The following is a 24,251-nucleotide window of genomic DNA, read 5'->3' as shown; positions in this document are numbered from 1 at the left end:
TTGGAAATTTTCAACCGAAACTTTTAAAGTCAACAGTGTTGCCAGAGACGTAAACGCTGCAGTATACCTTACGGGGTAACGATATCTCCGAACATACTTCATTTCTGCAAGTCAATGTGTTCCGTAAAAAAATTTACTGGCTGCGTGAAAGCAGGTACCGTTTACGTGATCTGGAGAAGCTTCCTACGGTAAAACCAAGCGCTGGCCTGAGCCAGCACCCATCCCTAAGACAAGCCCACGAGACCGCCAAACCGCTCCTCGCGGACCGCAGCGAACAGAGGGGACAGAGCAAGCGTCCGAGCGCGCAGGCGGCCCTCGCAGAGCAGCCCAGGGCTGTGCACCGAATCCGGGCTGCCGAGGGCTCCAGGGGCATCTCCCACACCGTTTACAGGCAGAGCTTCGACTCAGGTGCTCTTGGCCTCATTTCCAAAGAAAGGGCAATTAGTCACTCCCTCTGTTAGTTCCAACGCCCCGATCAATCTTGCCCCCCCTTTACCGCTTTCCAGCAGCGCTTGCAAAACAATAAAGATCTCAAAGAAATTAAGTAACCCGAAATTCTGTGCAAATAAGCAGACGATTAGAAGGAACGGTCTCATTACCGCTGACACGGAAGGACAGACTGCACACCCTTTATCGCACAGGCGCGGAGGAGCTCGGAGCAGACGCCCAGCGCAAGAGAAGCTTGTGTCCCGTTAGGGAGCCCCGCAGCAGGACACCAACCCAGAGCTAACGCTGCCGTTCCGCTGCTCGCTGAACAACTCACACACCTCATGCTGGCGCTTGTTTTGAAGAAAAAAAATGGTTTTTTTAGAAGCAACTAATACTGCTGCCCTAATTTTTAGAGATAAATTAGAATTATGTGGTCACATCTGTACTAAAAAGAGTATCTGTGGAAGTGAAGTTAAAAACCCCAGAATTATGCAGATGGGTCAAAAATTGTTCTTCTTGAGGAGCTTCCTTGTGTCTGGAAGGTGAGAAACGTCCTGTCACCAGAGTATAAATTAAGGGGCTAAAACATCTGCACATCATCAATGAAGTTACTCATCCCCCTCAAAACTAAATATTATATGATGAGTAACTGGTGAAAAATAAATACCACTGTTCAGAGGCTGGTATGGAGGAGCAGCATTTAGAGGGTTGCATTTTTTCAAAACTCCCCCTTCCCCTCAGGGAAAAAGGTCCTTCGGGGCTGTCCAGACTGCGGGCCCTGGCACAGTGACGTTGCCCACGGATTTTAGAACCGCGCTCCCTTTTAGGGCCAGCTGAGAACAGACTGTCAGCGGGGCAGCTCTACAAGGAACCAGCACGTAACTCAGACCGCCCGTCTTCTGAAGCAATTCTTCCAAAGGGCAGTTATTCATCTCGTGTTTTCTCCCTATTAAGAGCGTTGCTCCCGCAGAGGTTTGTGTCAAAAAACCCCGTTCACAAGTTCCCCTGTGCCAAGAAACAACAAGCTTCCCGGGAGCGACTTTTCTAGAGGCAAAAAGGAACCTGGAATTCACGTCTTCTTCAAGATTTCTCCGCGACACCGTTTTTCGCCCCGTTCTCTGTGGATTGCTTTGGAGGGCTCCACTACGGGATTCCCAGGAGCAACAGGTAGATGCACTCCGTGACGGAAACACAGGACACCTGGGAAACCTGCAACCTCGCCGGAAGGACACAAATCTGAAAAAAAGGGCTGAAAACGTCAGCGCAGCCTGCAGCGTTTTCAGACCGCTGGAACCGCATCTGCACTGTGGTTACGAGGGCAACAGGAATTCCATCCCCAGACAGTGGTACAAAACGCAGATATAAATCATACCCCAGCAGGCTGGATGCGTCTGATGGGAACTTGTGAAACGTACCCCAGGTGGCCACCGCGCCATGCCTGGCCACCTACTACTCTGCTGTAGTATTTCGCAGGAAAAAGGAGTTAGGCTGAAATCAGGAGCAATACGCAGAAGGTGGCAGTCGGCACGCTCGCTGGGACAGTGACAACAAGCGGGGAAGTATCTGTTTACTGAACGGATAAAAAAATTGTACGAACGGACAAAATGAATGCACCCGGCAAAGGAGGTGTAAGGCTGGAGTAAGGAGCACTGGAGAGGGGAGGTCACCGCTACCGGAGGGACCCCAGTGCTGCTGCAGAAGGTCATCGGTGCCTACGCAGTACGAATGTCCTGGCTGAACCCACGTTCCCAAAGCGACGTGACCCCGAGACACGGAGGACAGCCTGTAGGCAGACCTCCTCCCTGAAGGAGAAGTGGCTGGGTTCTGGCCCGTCACAGAAATCGGTGCCTCCTCACCCGCAGGCAGCCGCGCAGCCCAAAGTTGTGTCGGACGGTTCCTCTGAGCGCCTCTTCTCTTGCAGTCTGAGCTCTCGGTAGCTGGCCGTTCGCAGGCGGAACAGCGGCGAGCCGCAGACGCACGGCAGGTTTTGCACAGGTACCGTGCAACTCCCTCTCGGGGTTGCCCGCCAGCGCCCGCCGCCCCCACGGTGCCCGGGCAGGGCTGCGGGCTAATCCGAGGCAACCTGCAGCCCTGCCGAGGAGGGCTGCGGCCCCAAACGCCCTGGCAGGGGGCAAACCCTTTGCCCAGCAAAGCCTCACCCGTCGTCATGGTGTCCCAGGTCGGTGCGAGCAGTCCTGCTGGCGCTCGGCTGCAGGAGCGCGCGGAGGGATGGCTGCTGCTGGCTCCAAGCGCCACGGGACGGTGGGGGCCTGGACTCTGCCGGCGGGCCCAGGCTGCCTCCGCTTTCCTGTTCTGGGTTTCAGGCCCTGCCTGTAGTGACGACCTCTGGTGTTTTTTGATGAAAAGCTCTACACGAGAGCAGTGCTACCTCGCTTACCAGCTCTGCACCTCCTTCCCTTAGAATCTACGGCGCCTTTGATCGCTTTGTTAAATTACCAAGCTATTTCAACAGAAATAATGCCAGAGTGACATTTCCCTCCCTCTGCTCACCTACGGCAAGTTCCTCTCTGCTTACGCCTAAGGCTTCGCTTGACTCTCCTGGGGTTTTGGGGTTTGTGTTGACATCTGCTCCCAGCAGATGGAGCTGCGGGGGCTTAACAAAACACTGAAGAGTTTTGGGACAGTCTATCAGCTCTGTTAATCAGCTCTCAAGTTAAACGTTTTTAAGCCTAAAAAGACAATATGCCGAAATCATCTTTAATGAAGATCTATTGTTGATGCCTCCTGAGGTAATGTGGTAAAAAGAAAACGATTCCCTGTACCCCCAGTCCTGTGTCAAGAATATTCTGTTCCTCACACGAACAACAACTGTCTGGATTCAAACATTAACTTGCTCCCACATTTGCCAAAACTACGTTAACTCCTATTTCGTGTTCTTCAGCAACGCAAGCCACCCGCGCGGTTTCGCGCGGCCACCAAAGCGAGCGCTCGGGGGAAAGCGGCGTTTCAGAAATGCTGCGAGCGAGGAGAGTGCAGCAGATGTGCTGGGAGAACTGCTGCAGGCTGCCCGGTGCACGCTGTCGTCGGTCGCCAGCATCGGCTCTCCTTTCCGCGTGGATCTGCTCAGGAAAGAACGCGCACCCAGCTGACTCTTCTCCTTTAACTGGGGAAACAACTAGCAGGCAAGCGATCGCGCGAGAGACTAAAAAAGCCACTACAGCTCTCAATTCAGCAATGAGTTTAGGCCCTGCTACGCGCTTTGAGGAGGAGCAAATGAAAAAACGAGAGCAAATGATGGAGAGAGAAAGAACCGCAGGTCCTGTGCGCGCGTGGAGACCCGTGGCAGAATTTTGCGACGTATCTGGTGCTGTTCTTGTTGAAGCCAAACATAAAGCTCGCGTTGACTTCAGCGTGTGGACAACAGACTAAAAGCGTTGTTTAGAAAGAAGGCGATACCCACGAAGCGGCAAGGCTGAGCGGACAGGGATCACCAAAAGTGGAATTCTCTCAAGCGCAACTCGCGATTTCAGAACGCATGATGCACGGAAGCACCGTGCTGCTGGCTGATTTGGGTTTACTCTCAAGAAGAAGAAGAATGGAAAGATATAAATGCTGCCAAGTCCAAACCTGCTCAGAACCCCTCGCTATAACCTGCTGTGCATATCCTTCTGAGCACGCTGTGAGACAACGGTAAAGCTTCCCCTAAAAGCTCGGGACCACACTCGACTTCATTGCTTCGGACTAGACGAGCCCGTTTGGGCTTCCGAATTCCAGCGCTGACCCTTAGCAGGTGGTTTAGCTGCAGCACCCAGGCTGGGTCTAAGCCAAGAGTACGTACAAACGTTAAGCAGAGGGAAACATCTCGGGCCTTTCTTTAGGTGAGGCTGAAGCTTCCGATGGCACGGCGAAGCCGCGCAGCGCTTGGTTCCCAGCGAGCCAGCTCTGAGCAGCTCACGCGCTTTCTGACTCCCTCAAGCCTACAAAAGAAGCTTCTCCCAACAGCCGAGATGCCCAGCTACCAGGCGCGTTCGTGGCCATCGCAGTCCCGCCGTCGGCCGCGATCCACGCGCAGCCCGGGAGCCAAACGCTTTCTGAGTGCGTGCCAGAGGGGGAGGACGGTACGAGGAAACGCCTTGGGCTCTGCAGGCACAGACATTGCTAACAGCCCCTCTCCATCAGAGCACGGCTCTCCAGCATCCGCGGCCGGAAAGCGGCTCCGCCGGCACACTCCAACACCACAGCCACCGCAAACATACCAGCTCCCAGCTACAGAAACAGTAGGAAAGGCAGGGACCGAACAAAGCTGCGGGTTGTAAACCTAGCAGACTAAATTCTGTTTTTCAGTTACAATGTGTACGTACATCTGGAGTTTCTTATTCTAGATTTATAGCACAGTATAATTCTACACAGAGTTGTTACAATTCTACACAGAGTTATGCTGGAAAAGATATCAGTTGGTTTAAATTCATAGAGAGATTTTTTTTCCCCCCTCTCAAATTCTATTTGTCCCGAGAAGTCTCGTACAACGCTGAGTCTCGCTACCTGCCTTCCTACCCCTTCATGGCATCGCCAATATGTATATAAGAAAAAATTATCAGCACACGCACATAAACTAAGCGTAAAACAAGGACCGAAGGTCACATTCACCGTACGTGCTGTTCACGTCGGCTGTCCCTCCTCACGGGGAGCGCCACGTGCTGAGGGGGGCTGAAACGGGGCTTGGGGACGAGGGGGAGCAGCTGTTCCGCCAGAAGGACTGAATCCTCTCCGTCGGGAATAACGGCGGCTGATGTGACGCAGAATAAAGAAACGTTACAAAGACGGTTTGCAAGCCTAAGGGATCATTGTTAAATTATGCCAGGAATAAAAAGGTGTCAAAAATACAAGAATCATGTCTACGTTCATCAAATCATTATTAACTGTAAACGGATCCTCTTATAATCTGTCCTTAGGATATTGTTTTTCTTTCCTGGAAAACCTTATGATCCCCACAGCCTGTAAGATGCACCCATACAGGTCTGACGCCTACGTGCATTAAGGAAAGGCCACACATTGCAAGGGATTATACAGCTCCTTTGCATTCATTTCATATATTTTTTAAAGGTTTTTTTCTAAGATGTGAAAACCAGAAAACATTTAAGCTGGAGCAAATCCAGCATTCGGTGCTGGTGTAACACATACAGGGTGACCTGTGCACTTCCTAGGATCTGACAGGGTAGTTCAACGCCCTGTCTTTAAATATAGCATCTTGCCCTTGCTTTTACAGCCAGAAACGTATACGCAGACAAAAAATTCCTGCTAGCCCCCTAAGGCACACTATGATAACAGCGTTGTAGGAGTGCCTGCTCCTTTGCAGTTCCTGTATCAACAGGGATATTGCCGCAGCGTTTGAGGAACAGACGTTACCGGAAGGTTGGCTTGCTTTCAGAGAGCTGTTCGGTGTTCACTACACCTTTTCGCTTTGCACATTTAGTCTTTAACCAAGTTTTCCTTCAGAACTGTGTTGCGGGAGAGGTTAGGGATTATTAGAAACTTACCCAATTTACACTTTTCCTCACTGTTCTTCAACTATTTCCAAACTCTTGGAATTCCCCTAGAATGTGCCCTAGAAAACTACTGCGAAAAAGATCAATTGAAGGAACACCTTGACAAGAGAGAACCACATCCACCAGCAGATTTGTACCTGCACCAAGCACGGTCTCCTGGTTACTCCTGTAGGAGTTTACAAAAGCCTTTCACATTCCAAAACAAGCGGTGCGAGCACGACGGAAGATACTCACGATGTTCATGAGGGTGAGGAGGTAGTTCTGAACGTGTTCTTTGCCATGGAATCGGACGACGGAGTCGTCCACCCCGAGCAGCACCTCGATGTTGTAGTCGTCGTCTCCCGCGTGCCTGCGTCGCCTCAGCGTTTCGTTCAGCTGCTGCTCTACGCGGCCGAACAGGGAACCCAGGTCTCCGAGGGCGCCGAGGAGAGGCCCTACAAGAAACAGTAAGACATAAGCACCTACTCCGGTTCGTTTCAGAAACGTCCTCCCGCACAATGTCCTCACCGCTTCTTTGGATAAGATAAATCAGGGGCTCTGAAGAGATGATTCTCGTGGTGCAGGGGCGGGTGGAATCACCGGATACCCCGTGGAAAAAATCCATTCAACTCTGTGGTTCGATAATTTATCGCACGGTGGTTCTTCCAAGCAGAACGTTCAGCCCGAAGGAGATTCGGGCCAAACGCTTCCCTCACTAACCCAGAACTTCCCCCCCCCCCTTTTTTCCGCAAAAAAGGCACGCGTGCTGGAGTGCCACAGCGTTCCCTGGGGCTGCGGGGCGACGCTCGTGTCGTGGCCTCAGCGCTCAGCTGCACCGTGGTCAGCCCCAATCCGTGCTGCAGAGACATCAGACAGCAGCGCTGGGTGTTTCCCCCCCGTACCCCATTGCTGGCACAGCTGAGCTACAATTTCTGACCGACTTACTGGTTTTGTGATTCTTTGTTTAAAAACCAGGCATTGGAGTATCCTATCCTGTGAATATCCCTGAGTATCACCGAATTTTAGAAGGGTCCCTTGAAGACAAGGGGCAGGGGCAGAGTTCAGATGAATCGTTCTGAAGTGGCTTTTAAGGGTCTGCATTTAACAGCCTTCATCTGAAGCGACCCAAAAGCTATTTCTTCCATTTAGGACCGTAAAGCAAAACATCATCACGGATTTTTGACAGGAAAATAAAGTCATAGCTGTTGGCTACTTAGCTCTTCCCGAATCTGAGCCAGGCCACGTCCAGGCGCTAAGCAACGAAGAGCAGCGGCGAGGCCGGTCGGAACACCTCACGGTGGGAAGCATCATCCGCTGCGTACTGCGGCCCTGGGCTGCTCTGGAGCGTGCGGCTCCGTGACAGAACGGGGGAGCATCCCCGGTCCCCCATTTTGGGGCAAGAGAGGACAGAGCCCTCAGGCACACCGGGATCTCCCCGCTCCAGGAACCCAGCAAAAGCACCCAGCGCCCCGTGGCCAGGAAGGAGAGGACGGTCCTGCCTTCCGCTCACGTTGACTCGCACCGTCACGGGGCATTTCCCCAAACCACGGCGCAGCTTTCGAGCCCTTTTACTCTACGCTGGAGCTCGCGAGAGCCAAGGCTGCAAGTACACAAGCCGGCCCTTCACGTGTTCTCAGGCAAGACTCCCAGTAAACTGGAGGTAAGTTTTGCTTGCGGAAGGACGGCAGGACCGGGGCCAAGGCTCCAAAATACGCCGGATGGCCACGCTGTAATTCAGCTGGGGCAGAGTCAACTGCTGGCTGAACTAGCCGGGAAGCCTCTCCCTCCTAAATATCGCAGTGGTTCACAGCAACACATAAATAACTCCCCGAACCCCACATCAAACGGCGAGCTTGTCCCCAGTTGTTTGCAGAAGCTTAGCCCGCCACTGCGGGCGAGAGACCGGGTCTGCAAACAGCTTTACAATTCAGCCGCAAGTCCTCTCGCTCTCAAGAATGCGAACCCTGTGATAGCACACAAGTGGGAAATTCATAGACAAGCTCCAGTTCTAAAAATTGCTGCAGCTGGCGAAGCTGCCGAGCGCGGCGTCCAACGGAAATATACCCGTAACGTCATCGGATCGCTACGCCCGCGGCGCGAGCGGGATACCTTGAGATGGCTTCGGAGAGAACCGGCTATCTGCGCTGCCCAGCACCTCTGGTTTGGCCGTCACTTCCCTTCTTAAATAGTTGGGTTTGAGGCTCAAACGAAGAGGAGAATCCCTTTTTTGTGCGCGTGTGAGCCGGCAGAGCGAGTCAGAAAGGATTCCTTTTTTTTCCCACCCCTCTCCAAAATATACCCACTTTCTGCACACAGAGGCTATTCTCAACGTGCCACTATTTTCCATGCGTGCACCCACAGAATATTTTTCAAGTGCGCAATCCCAGCAAAGCAAGAAAAAATAACCTTACTCTAGGAAGAAAAGTAATGACCATTCTCGGCCAAGATTTGAAAAGAAAAACAGAAAAAGTAGTACCGGAAACCTTTTCAAGCATTGAGCCTCCCACCTCCTGAAACGCAACTTGCCTACTCCTTTCGCAGAAAGCCCAAACCTGCCCCGGCCGGGCTCCGGGGTGGAAGCCCAACACTTGGCTCAGCCTGGCTCCAGCGTGTCCCAGTACCCGCTCCAGCGTATCCCAGTACGGCAATCCTGGTGCTGCTGGTCTTTATGTGTTTGCTCTTCTTGGCACTCCCTAAAGGCTAACATCGGAAAACAGCTGTTGACTTTAAGGCTGATTTGAGCTACTTATCAGCTCGTAATTACCTAACAAGCCTCATTCTGTGTGCTGCCTTTCCCCATTCCTTGCTGGGAGGTGAAGCTGGGGGGGTCCTCTCCCTAAACACACTCACTGTCCAAAAATTACAGGGCAATACGAGCAGTTTTTCTATTCTCTTGTTTGTCTTTTTTCTATAATCCAGCACTTCGGAGTCTAACAACCGGAATCAGACCCCGGTTACACGCGCTAACCGTAGCTCCGTTTGCAAAGGCAGCGATCTGCATCCGCTGCCAGGCACCAACAGAAGGTGAGGGTGACGCGTGGCAGCAGCAGTGCAAAGTGAGGAGATGCCCACGTTCCTGTAGCCCGGCCCTTAAATCTCTTTCTTCGGGCTGTTGCTCGTCGTTCAGCTGAGCACCAGGGCACTAGTGGAAATTTCAGAAGAGCTCAGAGAGTCAATGAACCTCTTCATAGTGTCAAAGTCTGCTGCAAATACCTCAATCAGCCTCAAGTTATTTATCATAACGGATCGTCACTGATTTTGGGTAATTCTAAAGAGTGTGTTCAGTGCTCACCGGGTTCAGGCGAGGCAGAGGGAAGGGGGTCAGCACGTATCCCTTCTGAGCAGCGCAGAAAGCGTCCTCAGCTGTGTTCTGTTCAGGAGATGGCATTATTATTCTTACAAATACAAAATACACACGTGTAATCCAGAACCTCCCAGGCAAGCAGACGCAGAGACGAACACATTCGATGTTTTACCTAATCCGCTCTAGAGAAGGCTGTCCAAGTTTGCCTCTGGTCTATGAATCGCATTGCTCCAAATGAGACTAATCAGAAACCCAACCCCGACGTTTACTGTGAAGCTGCAGTGAAAACTGTCTTTTATTTCCTTTCTGCGCTGAGAGCTTCCCAGCTTTAGAAGGGCGAGCTTTTCAGAACGCCACAACCCCTACAATTCGGAGGGGTTCAAATTCAAAAACTCAGGGATGCTGTGGCAGTATCAGGCATTAGGGGAAAACCTGAGTGGAGAGCTCTGTGCTGCGGTGTGATGGCTACAGCCAGGGGAGACGTCAGCCGCCTCCATCCGATTCACTCGGCAGGTACTTACGGGTACTCACAATAGAAGGGCAGAGCCTGGTCTGAACGCCTCTTGCACAAAATCTTTGTTAACGCAGAAGTAAGGCCGCCGGCTGGGCTCAGCAAGACTTTCACAGACTTCCTGTACCGCAATAAATAGCCAATGCGACGACGCGGCCATCCTTTTCCTTTCGACCCTCCCTCCTGCCCAAAACGAAAGGCACGCAAAGCCCTACGGTGCCCTGGTACGCACCCGCGCATCCCTGCTGGCTTTCAGGGACAGACAGACACCCCGGCGCTGGGAAACGGGTGCTGCCCGTCCGCAGTGCCACGCGCTACTGGCACTCGGGACACCCAACACAGCTCCGGGGTCATCTGGCAACGGCTAGGACACGCACGTGCCGTGACTTCCCCTCTGCACGACCACAGGCTTTGCACGTCGTGGACGAGAACGAAAAGTGGCATTCGAAGAAAAATGCCTTGGCACGTTAATCCAGGGCTTGGGAAAACCTGAGGTGCTAGAAGCTGGTATGGCTCTACCGAGCACCTGTGCTGCAGGGAGCACATCATCTGCGGGCACGTAAACCCAGGGCAGGTTTCAGCACCGAGCTGAACAGTTTACGCGTAGGCAGTCCTGCCGACTTGGGAGCTGAATGCCACAGGAGTGCCTTTGGACACCCCTGACCTGCGTCTTGGAGCTGCTGTCATCAGGTCATGGGGAAATCAATCCTTCTTCTAAAACCCTCCTCTGGAGCACGGAGCAAGTCACTCCGACACAAGCAAAAGTTGGAGAAATGACCCCCTTCTTATGAGCGGGAAGAGATCACAGCAACGTGTACCAAAGTGAATTATTTCAATTACTCATTTGAAGAGAAAGGTTCTTTGCACGTTAATCTACAAAGCCTACCCGGCAGCTTTGAGTGCCTTGTCTAACGCAGCAGAGGCGGCCGTCGCTGAACGGCACTATTCCCTGTTACGCACAGAGGAAACCGGGCTGTTTGTTTGCGGCTTTGCGCTAGACAGACTAATCCTTCCTAATCTCATTCTGGAATTAGCTGGTTCATTATCTCTTCCTTTTTTATTTTGCTAGTCACCTGCATCTTTTACACCCTGATCTTACCTGTCAGAAAAAGATTAGGCCGTGCTCTCTCACCAAGTGAAATGGTTATGAAGACAAACCATACAGCACTGTATGTATGCACACGTGCAGGTGTGTATTTTTTTTTCTTCTCTTTTTTTCACAGCACACATCAGAGCCTGTCTACCATGGATCATGTAGCAAAAAACGAGGCGAGCAAAGGATGACATCTTCCTCCGGGCCAGCTGGGGTTCCTCTGCCGAGAAAAGGCAGGAGGAGTTTTGTGCCTGTAGCACATCGAGGAGTGGAAACAGAACAGAGACGCACCAGAAGGAAATCTCCCCCGCAGGCTCCGTCATCGCGTTGGGTTGAAAAGCAGGGCTGCTAGCCTTGCCTTGGGCCATCGCTAGAGACTTGGAACCACGCTGCTGGAATCGGACGGTAGGTTTCTGTCAAGCACAAACATAGCTACAGAGCCTCTCTGCAAAGCCAGGCGTGCGGATTCTGAAAGCCGTAACCCCTGTGCAGACCAATAAAGTCTGCCTGCCTTCAAAATCCTGCTTCAGAAACACAGAACTTATAACGCAAACACCTACGTCAAAAATCGGGCATAACTGTACCCCTCCTAAATGCTTTCCTGTATTAAAAAAAGAAAAAGAAGATGATATTCTGGGTTACAGCATGTATCTTTCCTAGAGAGTGACGTTAAAAGAATGAAACGGCATTTCTTTCCCCGCTATTAAAGCAAGCTGTGATCCGCCCAAGTCTGCTCTCACGAACGCTGTCATCAGTCTAACGTCTGTATAGCTAAAGAGAACCTAAACGTTTCCCACACGGAAGATTCTTGCAATCTTACTTTATATTGTGAAACACGTGGGCTGAACTCGGTGACACAACGCCATTGCTATCAGCGGCATTCCTTACACCTCTATACCTACGTATACGTGTTCCTCAGATGCGCTCACCTGCTTAAGGAACAACAGGGTCTATCTGGACGTTGCAGCGGAGGCATTTCACTCGGTGTAACTGAGCTGAGTGTGCCGTATCGACACTTTGCTCCTCCTGAGCCGGCGCTGGAGACCCTTGGAGACCGCAGCCAGCCGCAGCGAGTGAGGGAAGGCAGGAGTTGCTCTGCAGCAGCGAGCGGGGCTGTCTTCAGATTCAGGTGGCTACGGCCCGGTGCCTGCTTAGGCCTGGCCTGCTTCCCCTGTGCCTAAGGAAGCTCAGCACACGGGAGAAAACACAGGCTCCGAGACTTACGGCTGTAAGCACAAGGCGCAGATGAATGCAGCGTAAGCACAAAGCTGCCCACGTCAAGGTCCTCATTCACTCAGCGTCACGCCAAGCGCTGAGGACCGAGGTGACGCCTCTCCAGGACACCAGATTCACAGACAAGAGATCTGTGTTCACCTAATCCTGCTGAATCGATGCAGCAGCTGCTGCTGCGCTTGCGGCCCTAAGATTTATGCCTTTTCCTGTGTCTCCTCTGGAGGCACTTCCCTCATCTCAACAGACGTCTGAGCTAGCAGACGGGCGATCCGAACGCATTAGTGCGCAAAAAGAAAACGCTGTCTGGCGAGCAGCCTGGCTCACCTTCCTCCTGCGTCTGCAGAGCTGGAGGGCAGCAGAGTCCGCGGGCAGGGCTGTCCCCACTTACGGCGACCCGCGTCGTTTAGGCACAGGTTTAGTGCCTGCTATTAACAGCGCTGCTCTCAAGAGGAGTTGTGTCGTACTGTCTCCGGAGAGAGAGAACAAACGGAGAAGGAACTGCATTTCAGGAAGAATCCTAAGTACAAGCATGAAAACGGATCAATGGAGATCACATCCGTGGAGAGAAAGGAAGCCTGAACGAGGGCAGAAAGGAGAGCTCGAGGGTTCAATCACGCAGGCGAGGTTCTTGGGAGCCCGGTGAGGACCCGGTGGCGGTGCTGGAGAAGGACAGCCGTACATCGGGGCGCACCGGTGGAACCTGCGAGGCCGGGATGCATGGGCCGATCGGGCAGGCCGGGCGTCCAGGCTCTAGGAGCAGGATGATGTCGCTGAGTCAGCCGTAAGCGGGAGTTTCTTTCTGGCAAAAGATTACGACCCACTGACGCATTAGGAGAAGCGAGCACGCAATCGCCTAATTTAGCCTTTTCCTGAAAATACAGCTGGCAACAGTGTCTAGGGAGGCTCCACAACTTCACTACTTCAAAATTAAAATAATGAAAATCAGTTTGGAACGGATTGAGACCACTGTATATCCCTTCGTAACGAGTGCGTTAACGGATAAAATGTCCCCGAGGCCAGCGGTATTCTGCAGCAACTAAAAATGCCGTTCTGCGATTTGCAAAGAAACAAAACTAGGCCAACTCACAGCGTCGCTTCTGAAGTAGCCCTAAGCAGCCGTCGGACATTTTTCTTCCTGTTAACCGCTGGATGGATACGAGTTTCCATGATTGCTTTCTCCCTTGAAGCTCCGTATTTTCTTCAGCTCTCAAACGCGGTGTCAGCAGGGAGAAGACAGGCGTTCTCACTCGGGTTTTCTCTGCCTTTTTTCCCACCCTAACGCTACAGAGCTTGGTCTCTTTATCTTGTTGAACTGCCGTGCATCTGCATCCAGGGCAGCGACAAGACAAATGACCGCACATGAAAAACGAGCTGTAAGCTCCTCTTGCCATCAAGCGTGAGAAAGGTGCGGAGAAAAGGATGGCTTGCCCGGGAGAGGCAGCTGATGACACCGGTGGCTCTGTCAGACCCCGAAGATAATGTTTCAAACCCCGGAAGGCAGCCTTGCTCGTTTCGCAAAGCACGAGATTTCCAAAGTGAAGCAACTACGGGAAGCAGACAGGGAAGGCACCCCAAGGAATTCCGCTTTTTGGGACCCCTCTGGCCCCCAGTCCAGGGAACCACCTTCCCAGTGAACCGTATTTTTCCTTCCATCTGCTTGAACTCCCCATTCTGACTTGTGACTGCTGCCTCTTGTTCTCCTGTTGAACGTCTCTGAGATGTCTTCTCCGTAGCCGCTGTGTATAACGCTATAACCAAGTACTCACAGGTTACCCGTCTCGCTCTTCCCAGGGGTCCGTACAGCAGTCAAACATGACTGTCCTCAAGACACAGAAAAGCTGTCATGAGAAAGTTATTCTGTAGCTTCAAGCCTATTAAAGCCAAAGACGGAGACGTTATCCAGATTTTATCCATGCTCAATGCAGACCAGACTGTCACAGGTCCTCAGCAACCGCCTTTATACAAAAGCTCTCCTGCCATTTGAACAGACCCACGAACTCGCGCAGATTTAGAAGAGTTTCAAGTACTACAACGGATTTTTAACAGTTCCGCAGCACGCTTTGCTGTTTTGTTTGTTCTTTACTAACTACCTTTAACGAACAATTTAAGAGGTCGATGCCTTCTAAAGATTTGCCCCTTTAGCTGTGCAAGAAGCAGCTACCAGGAGCGGATGGCCAGCTGTTTTGGCAGCTGGCTCCCACGCACTTCGGCAGGAACCCGAGAATCCCTGTTGGTTTCTGAGGAGCTGTTGACAAAGAATTAGTATGAGAAACGTAGCAGGTTGCTTAATTCTACCAAAGGACAATATATGCACTTTGATAAATCTGTGGAACCCCTGATTATTTTGCCTATGAAGGCTTATTTTGAAGTGTGCCTTTGGAAAAGCCAGGGAAGGGAAAAAAAAAAAAAAAGAATCATGTAGGTCAAACGCTGATTCCAAGCCGCCCCAGCAGACTTCTAACTTATTTCCCTGGGAACTGGTTACATGCAAATATTTTGTGGCACTCCTGGTACTGTCTAATTACAAGGGATCAGTGCTTGCAAAAGAAACCACCCAGGTCGTCGAGTGGAAAATGTTATGACAGGATGTTCTCATTAGGTTCTGGGATGTGCTGAAACTTGTGTGCTTTGATTTATTAGGTCCTTCAAAAAAAAAAAAAAAAAAAAAAAAAAGAAAAATCCTGTGGAGTAAATCATTCTCCCTTATCTTTTTTGAAGAATTGCGTGAAATTGCCTTTTGCTCCAGAAGCATCAGAACGCCTTTCTAACAGTACCACAATGGTCTCTGTGGCGTCAGAAGAATCTGTCCCTTCTCACGCGCCGCTGCCCCGACTGCCCCCTTCCCACGCCAAACACCTACAGCGGGGCGCGCGGTCCTGGCCCCCAGCGTCCGCTCCTTACCGCCGTTAGTGCCGCCGATGGAATGCGGACAGAGGTTGTTGTTGCTCCTCCCCTGACCGCTGCCAAAGCTTCTGCTTGTTTGTGTTGGGGGGCCGAGCAGAAGGAAGAGTTTGTGTCTGTAGCAACCCTAACCAAGCAAGTCGGCCACAAAAATCCGTGGTGGCACCGTATGCTTCACTCTACGTTAAGGGCTCTATCTGTTAAGTGCTTCCAGAAGCCTGTGGCACCCTACGGGGTGTCTCTCTGGGATATTTCACAATAAATAAATATTCTCTATGAAGTTTTGATAACGCAGAGCAAACCAGTTCTTCTTCTGCAGAAACATAGTGCAGTTACACAGAGGAGAGAATCGGACTTAACACTTCCCTCAAGGCAGACAGAACAATCGCTCGAGCATTAACAAAAACCAAACCAAAAACCCCCGAACAACCCATGAGGCATTCCTCCTCTTCTCTGCAGGCTACCAGAACTTTGTTGGCAAAAGGCTGAAAGGCGTAGCAGAGAACGAAGCTCCCAGAAGTGACCTGGCTGTGACTGCCAGCGATGCTGCTCCGTCTGCTTCCCAAGAAAAGCGCCGGGGAACTGGTCCCAGAGCCGGCCAGCTCCGACCCGCACCCTCCAGGCAGGCTCTCCAACACATCTCCTACGGCTTGGGAGCTGGGCGTTTAGAGCTCGCTGTCTGAAAGTCCTGCTGAAAGGAACCTCACGTGTTAGGGACGGCTAGGATGCTCACGGTAGGAAGGAAGATGGGTGACATTGCAGCGCTCCCTACTTCACGGAGCGGCTCTCAGCACCCCAAGTCGAACGTGGGTGGAAAAGGGACGGGTGTTGACGAGTCTTACAAGAGCAAGGGGCTTTTTCTTCGTGAGCATGAGCCTTCGGTAAGGCGAGCAGGAGGCAGACGTCGGAGGCATGCCAGCTTTAAGAGGCAGCAGTTGTTTTTAGAAAAGAACAAAGCTCACGGCACGTGCCAGATCTACACCAAAGAATGCCGATGAGATCATTTCTGTAAAGAGATCATTTCTCTAAGGACATTCCTGCCATAGTCCTGACATGATATAAACTGCTTTGGCATTTACGCATGCTGGAACCTCCTTCAATACGTTTTACAGCTTGAAGTAAAACCAGCTGTCACCGCTCTGCCCTAAGAAACACCGACAGGCTCACACGAGGCACTCGCTGCGCTCCCGGACGGGCTCGCCCCAAGTGCCACAGGCGCAGCGGGACTTCAGCCGCCGCTCACCTCGCGCAGCCCCGGCTCCGCGGCTGACCGTCAGAGGGACGACGAGTAAGTCTCGGCATCAAACTGAGCTCGCTTTGAACGCACTGCCGCGCTTTGCTCGAGGACTACTGGCTTCTGCTTTGGCAGCCAGCAGCTCGACAGCACGGGAAGGATGCTCCGCGCATCCGCTACTGTAGCAAAGAGGAGAGGTAATCCGGAGTCGCTGTTCACAGCCCGCTGCCGGGATAGCCCCACGGCCACCTTGCCTCGCACCGCTAATACCAGATCACAGCTCTGCGCTAGCTTAACACGGGCCTCGGGACTTGCCCGGCCTTGCCCTGGCTCATCTGCTCTTGTCCTTATTTTTAGCTGGGGTTTAGCTGCGACACGGCGCTGCCCACGGACAGGTGACGACGGCCTGGCTTCGCTAGCCCTGACGGCCAAGCTAGCCGCAGTCTGATCAGCAGCGTGTACCTCGGTGAGCTGCAGCTCCCCTTCGTGCCGTACTGCCGTAAGGAGTGATGCTATACCCAGAATAAAAGCCAACAAAACTAAGCGATCACGGTATAACGCTGCCTGTAACATCCCGTAAGAAAGAGTTATGAAGACGCTGCTTAACAACCTGCATCAGTAACAGCGAGTGGACCCAAGCCCAACAAGGACCAAACTGCAGAAGCCTCGTGCAGACCCCAGGCCAGAGCCCACCGCCACGCACGGCAAGGCCCGCTTAGCAGCTGGAGTCGCATTTGTTAAACAAGTAACAAATACGGAGAGCGTTGCTCCCGTTTTCTCAGCGTACTTTGCTGCTAAAGCGTGGCCTCGGCAGGCTGCCGGCAGAGCCGGAGGCTGGCACGCTCAGCTTGCGCAAACGACTCGAGAACAAGAGTTCAAAGTGGGCACGAGGGGGCTGCACGGAGAAATAATCTCTGCACCATCTGAGGCTTTTTACCATCAATCGGGATACCGATACTGTTGTCAAGGGTGTTTACAGTCCATACAGGCAGCTTACAACTTCCCTCCTCAGCCTGGACGCACCAGGGGACACGAGGGGACTTTCTGGATGGACTGCAATCTTCCTGAAGCGGTGACACCTGAATATTTAGTGTCTGATGCTACTTGTGTTAGTCAAAAGGACATTTATTCTGTTTTATTTCAGCTCTGAAACGTTGAAGTTCCTTGCAAACTTTCTAAGCCAGCCTGAGAACACGTTCACGAGAAGACCAGGGGCAGTCGTGCCAGGACTGACGACCGCGGCGGCCTCAGAGGTCCCGCTGGTCTGAAGGCACATGCTGGCAGCGGGAGCTCTAACCTCTGGAGTGACAGAAGCCAGCAACAAGAGCAAAATTCCCTACCAGGAAATAAAAAAAGGAAACTGTATTTATAAGCAGATAAACCACAGGTGGCACAGGAAAGAGGAAAAGCAAAAATCAGCAAAAGAAGAGTTTCTTAATCACGGAAGCGTAACAAAATTCATCTTGGAATAGACTTTCTTCACCATTTTTCCTTATGTATAGTTTTCTCTCATCAAAGCGGCTCTTCCATCTTCTGTTTTGTCAGACACCCGGCTACTACGTTGGTTGTTCGTATCACCTGGATGAAGGGACAGATGTGTCTATCTACAGTTGCTTAGTTTGAAATGCCGTGAAAGGAATTTGTTTCTCCACACGCGGAACCTGTTGTGGCCACAGTAAACGTGCAACAGGAGCATGGCGTGGCCGGCACTCATCCGTTATCTTCACCGAGCAGCTCGCTCTCCACTGTCAACAACAATTACACTCTAATCATCGCTTGATCTGCCTTAAGCCTCTGCAAGTCTGCAAAGCTCTACTACACCCTCCAGACGGAACAGCAAGACATCAAGAGAGAAGGCGGCTCCGTTTGATGCGGGATTACGTGGAGCGGGGAGGCGTGCCTTGCTAAAAGCAGAACACCAGTAATCAGACAAATGACTCTGCCTACCTCTTGCCGGTGAAAGGAGTGGGGCTTGGGATCTACCGAGGAACGACTTCATATGCCACCAACGCGCCATGTCATGGTTCCCCTGAAACTAAACGTCTTCACCTTTGTGCAGTGGACCAGCCCCACAAATGACACAAAATCCCTTTTCCAGGACAGCTTTCGTAGTCCCTTGCCTACGGTGAAGCAGAAGGAACGGCTGCCTCACTAGCAGCTTCAGCTGAAGGGCTACGCATTGCTAACACGGGCTGAGCCAAAATTGCTATCCAGCTGGAGAGGAGAGCTGTGAAAAGCCGAAGCTGATGCAGCTAAGCTTTTCCATTAATGTACTTACCAATGGTGAAAACACATTGCAAAAATCCAAGGAAAAAATGTCAGTTGTGAAGAGGTGGGGCACGGTAACCTGCTACTTTAAAAATACCGAAGCACGAGAACATCCTGATGGCAACACACTGGGAAACCCAAAAAGGTACTTGAAATTTCCTTCTGTAAAAGGAAACGGACACGAACGCACTTCTCGCTCCCCCGCGCTGCTCTGAGTTCTCTCGGACCTCCCAGAGCCAGAGCAGACCCTACCACCACCAACCAGCACTAACGACCCGTTAGCGCTGAGCTCGGCACCCTCTGCTGCCTTAGCAGCCCGCTCTGACGTGTCGCTAGCGGTACAGATGGAGCTCTGAGATCTGGACGACACAGCCAGAGCGGACATTTGGCCCGATACAGTAAAACATCTGACGTCTAAAAGGCCAAATGAGAAGTGGAGGAGGGAAGAGATGAAGCTCCTTCAAAATGCCACGGCTAGAAGCTTTGCACTTAAAGAAATGAAATGAAAGATTTCTGAATTTATCGGGACTGAAATAACTTCTTTCTAGCTCTCACAGGCTCACGTCTGTCCCCAGAAGAGGTGTAAGAGAAGGAATAGCTGGACCTGCTTCCCTTCTAAACCCAGCGAACCTCTTCACAGGTGGAAAAGACAAAATAGTTCTTCAACATCTTCCGTGCCTCTTCTGGTGCGGTTACAAGAGACACAGGGCTGGGGTTGCTGGGGTTTAACACGTGCAGGTACCAGCAGTTACTGACCTGGTGGCACGGACAGGACGCTCGTCTGCCTTGGCTCCAGCACGGCCGATGCGCCTGCGAAGGGACAGCTCTGGTACGCGTAAGGCCGTATGCGTCACGATAAATGAGCGTCTCTCTGTATTATAAACACCAGATTTCATTTCAGAAGAGATGTTTAATATTGGCATTTTAACAAAAGAGTGCTTATAGAAGTGAAAGAGGTAAGTTATGTGATATCCATAAGGACAGCCTACAGCAGCTGTCCAGCAGCCGCGGGAGCGATCGTGTCCCGACTCAGATGAGGAAAAACCACTGTGTTTGACCAGTAATTCTTCACTTTCATCACACTTGAGATTTAGACTTATTGTTTGTGTCAGTGAATTTAATGAAAAGAATTCAGCTTCATTTCTAAGGGAAAATAAGAAAATCATTCAGCTGAGCTGGTAGAGCTGAAAGGAGAGAATAGTTAACCTAGACACTGAAAACGGTGTTCCCGTCAAGTACGCTAGCATGGACAAGAGCAGCACAAGCAACCGCCGTGGCTTGGCTAATGCCTTCTCGAGTTCAGATTTAAACCAGACCTGGAGCACGGATCAGCGTTACCTTCGTGTAACAGGCGGACATTTCACGCCCTGCTCTCAAGAGCTTCGCTCAAGTCATCGTGAATGAGAAACTGATTTTAAGAGCAATACACAGTGAAGTACTCGACCGGGGAGCCCTCCTCTCTGACCAAGGTCAAGTGTTGGAGCCTTACTGCTACAGATAAAACCTGCTAATTATACTAAGCCATTAATTCTTTAAAAAGCCAAAGAAGACGAGAGAAAGACGTAACATCCACTTGGCAGAAGCTACATAACGATGACATGGACAGTGCATTACAGGGTTTCACCAAACACCTGCCCTGTCCAATCTTTGTCGCTTCTTCCGCGCCTTTCAATTAATCCTATAAATAATTTTGAGGTGTGCGGTAACCTTGCTGGGGAGCTTCCTGCCTCCTGAGCCAACTTCACCTCCCGAAACTCGACGTGCCGCTTCCCCCTCCCCAGAGTGTTTTTCCAGGGGAGGTTTCAGGGAACAGCCCTTGCCTCGTCGCTCCGAGCGGGCTTTCCTTGCGTGGCCACCGGCGCAGACGAAAGCCAAGGCCGCAGACGTAACGGGCAGAGTCAGCTGTCAGATGGCTTAAGCGGAAATAACCATTTAAAGGAGACAGGGGAATGGAATTCACGGTGTTCAGTCACACAAAAGGAATAGCCGAGTGTGTAAAACTGGAAAAAAATGTGGGAAAAGATTTACGCGGTCCATATTACCAAAACAAAGAGAACTTCAAACACCCTTCCAATGATGCCGTGAGTCACAAATTACGTGGGCGTTCGACAACGGGTCATTTCCTTCCAATGTCTTACTACCGAGTTACTCGTTGATGTAGCTGAAAATGTAATTGTCCTTAATTGTTCAGTTGTCACTAAGTGGATTCCAACCTTCCGACATGCCAAAGCCCAACAGCTGTTTTTTCGGAGACGGGCCTCTGGACCAGCCCGTGCACCTGCAGCGACACCGACCCAAGCCCAAGGCAGGGTTCCTCCGCTGCGAGCACCAGCTGCCGGCAGCGTCAGGAGCCGGGTTTAGGTACGAGCCCACTGGCGTGACGGGCTGCCCGAGGAGGCAAGCCGTGGGCCCTGCGCGGGCAACCAACAGACGGCCACCGAGGACCATCTCGGCGAAGTTCTCCCGGCAGCTGAAAAACAGTTCCTGGATGTTTGGTTCTGGCGCGTAGCCATTTCTATCTGAAAGCCCCCAGCAAACTCTGATTTGGGCCAATACGTCAGATGGCGGATCCGATCGAAAGCCCGGCGACTTCAACACAAAGACCCTCGCTGTGTTTGGGTCAAGGCGACGCGCAGGGATTATCCCAGATACCGAGTGACGCATTTCAGCATCCAAACCAGCAACTCTCATCCTCTAGTAAACACCACAGGTCGTTACCGCATCATCAGAAGGAAACTATACATACACAAAGGTATCTAAGAACACCATCTGATGTATCGCACGCACACATACACAGGCTACCTTTAGACAGACAGGGTAGATCATAATGTTTAGGTATTAAGGCATATAAAACTGACGTTTTGCGGACTGTTTCATTTGGCCATCAACCCTACCTCAAGCTGAAATACTTCGTTTTTTAACTAACTTGTACACAAGAACCAGCTGGAATAATAAAGATGGAATCATTTTTTGGGGAAAAAAAAATCCTTGAAGTGGGGCATTACAAATATATTCCAGATAGCCGTTCCGGGTTGACAAATCCTGATTCTTCATTACAAAATAACATCCAATGTCATGCAGGCACGCTGCTGAGGATTTTGTGAAGTCATAGCCAGTCAGTCACAGCCTCTCCTGTCTCGTAGTCGTGTATTTGCTGTGTGAGAGAATTTTAAACCCTGAAGGGCTCGAAGCAGGGGGGGCACGGTCCTGACCCGAAAGCCAGTTCCTAAATCTCCCAATTCCTTACGAAGCAGAACCTCCCCTCCCCACAGCTCTGGCTGGCATTATGCAGAACAGGACCCACGTGGGACAGACTTACAAAACCCACACAGCTTGACATTACATCCGTACTGATGTCACAGCATTTTCAGTGAAAAAAGCAGTTTAAATTTTGACTGTCACACCACAAAGTTGGTTTACAGACGGGAGGGAATCCTACAAGAGCTTTCAGGGACAGGGGGGAAAAACCCCCAAACCATGCCCTGAGAAAGCGCCACGGAAGTTATTTCATTACAGATTCCTTACCCTTTGACGCTTTCCTCTTTTCATATAGACTCTTACACAAAGAAGCACTTTTTTTTTTTCCCTTTCCGTCTCACCAAATTCCTATTAGCGAGCCAGCCTTGCCTGCACCTCGCACAGATGTGTTAGGAATATAACGCACAGTGTTTCCACACAGGATATTTTGATGGTTCCCCTCTCCTTCTCCCCATCCCTATCCCATCCAAAATAGCACAGAGTCGTAAATTCTCCCGTTCCGACCTCCATCTCTCCTGGCCTGAAAGATGGTGCCATTTGCGTTGGCTTGGGCAACGCGGTAACTGAGACGAGAGAGGTTTTTTTCAGAGAGGTTCCTTTCTGCTCCGTCGGACACGGGCGGTGGAGGCTGCTGGAAACTCCTTCCTTCGGAGATTTCTACGTGTGCTGTTAACTTCTTTATGCCCAGAACCGATCTTCTCCCTCCTGACACTCAGCGCTCGGATCTCGAGACCGCTCGGATAAAACTGTAACTTTCCAACTCCTATATGCCAATCAATGCAAATACAGTATTTGAACACGACTGATAGGACCTCACCGTAACGTTTGACTTTCCAAAATGCCGTTTGTTTGTGGACCGGCATTTTGAGCAGCGTTTCGTGCCCCATCTGCCTCTTCGATAGCGCTCTCTCTCTCCATGAAGTGCTGCTTGAGGCCAAGGAATTTCCCCGTCAGAGGAGATTTGCCAACTTTCCCTCTTTGGCGAGCAGGGTCCCATTCTTGCGCGTCTCTCCATTTCCTGTACAGTATGCTTTAATGAGCCCTCCAGTCTGGTGCAAAGCTAACAGAGACGGCGAAAAAATAATAATAATAAATAATAAAAAAAAAAGAATAACCTGAGATGGGAGAAGATTTAGGAAGAATTTTCCACGGAATATATAGTAGGTCTGACTACAAATACGACAAAAAGAGACAGCCCTCCTCTGAAGGGGATGGAAATGCCAGAGGGCAACCAGCCCGAGGGTGCACAGTGCTGTGGGGCGAGGGGGAGGACGGTGGCCAGAACACGACAAGAACTGCTTTAAAGTGTACCTGAGTCATCCCTGGACCCGAGCGTCCAGCAGGTTTCATCAGCCAGCCTGGCAACAATCCTACACTGAGCGAGGGTGGGTAAGATGTCCAAAAAACACCAACTGCAAACTCCTGAGGATTATCCCCGGCTTTGAGAAACTGGAGGTCCAGGTTAGCATTTTATGGTCAAATCTGATGCTCAGTTTTTAGTCTGCCCTTTCACGGGTTCAGAGACACAAAAAGGCCTCTTAAGCTAACGTTAATCAGTAAACCGAATGACTTTTAAACAAAATTACGAAGAAAAAAAGCTTAGTCAAATATTATTTGTGTTGCAGAGGAATACTGTCCTAATAGCAGGCAGAGAGACAGTCCAAGGCACCCGAAGAAACGATGAGAGTCTGGTCTATGGAAAGCTGAAGCAGGTGTTAGAAGAAAACACAGAAGGTGTGTGGAGGATAATTTCTGTTTGCACAGCCACGTACCTCGATAGTCTGTGTGACAGAGCTCGGCCATGGCAACCACGCAGCAGATACGGTCCTGACACGTCTGGTGATGAGCAGAGCAGCGGCGTGTGAAACCAGCTGCAGAACCTGGAGAGGGAACCTGTCACGCAGATCGCCGAGGAGACGCTGGCAGCTGCCATTCACTGCTGCTAAAGTACTAAGGAGCTGGCAGCGGACACCACCACCCAGCACACGCATATGCCCAGCGTGGGGCTGCGCGCCGGGCCAAAGCAGCCCGGGCGTCACGGACGTGCTCCAGGCACCAGCGCTGCGGCTGCGCACGTCGGGCTCTCACCACCCGCCATTCCGGTCTGCAGCCCCTCTCCCGCTCGGCAGCGCTACAGAGACAGCCTCTCTCAACCCGCCGCTCATTACGGAGACCTGATTTATCAGAGTAAAACTATTTCAACCCCCCCAGCGCTGACGAGGCAATGCCGCGTTGCCTTGCCAGGCTCTGAGCGGCTGGGGACGCAGACCCCATCGCGCTTGCAGCGCGAGCACTGCTCCCCGCTCCCGGGTCAGGCCGCCAGCTGCTGCGGCATCGCCGACGATAACGGGCAACGAGTCGTCGGTCTCTCTCGGAGCAGCTCGGGAAGAGGGACGAGAAGTGTCTGTAAATGCTTTGGTGCCCTCCCGGCCCTCGCTCGCTCGTTAGGTTAACGCAGCCCGGAGCCCTGGCTGCAGTTACCAGAGCTGCACCGCTCCAGATGCCCGTGGCAGCGCAAACATCTCTCTTCGCTG

The 24,251-nt window shown here is 51.6% G+C and overlaps 1 protein-coding gene across 5 annotated transcripts in view; it reads right to left on the bottom strand.

Moving 5' to 3' along the window:
- The window catches only part of ADAMTS3 (ADAM metallopeptidase with thrombospondin type 1 motif 3), a 104,970-nt gene that overhangs the window by 25,519 nt on the left and 55,200 nt on the right, over positions 1 to 24,251 (bottom strand). For all 5 annotated transcript variants that reach the window (XM_075750842.1, XM_075750843.1, XM_075750844.1 and 2 more), the window contains one exon: positions 6,171 to 6,370. In XM_075750842.1, the coding sequence (XP_075606957.1) occupies positions 6,171 to 6,370 (200 nt within the window). The remainder of the gene's footprint in view (positions 1 to 6,170; positions 6,371 to 24,251) is intronic.

The sequence above is a fragment of the Balearica regulorum genome, chromosome 4 (genome assembly GCF_011004875.1).
Source record: "Balearica regulorum gibbericeps isolate bBalReg1 chromosome 4, bBalReg1.pri, whole genome shotgun sequence".
NCBI classification, from domain to species: domain Eukaryota; kingdom Metazoa; phylum Chordata; class Aves; order Gruiformes; family Gruidae; genus Balearica; species Balearica regulorum.
The sequence above is the reverse complement of the archived record's forward strand: the minus strand, read 5'-3'. Positions and strand labels throughout refer to the sequence as shown.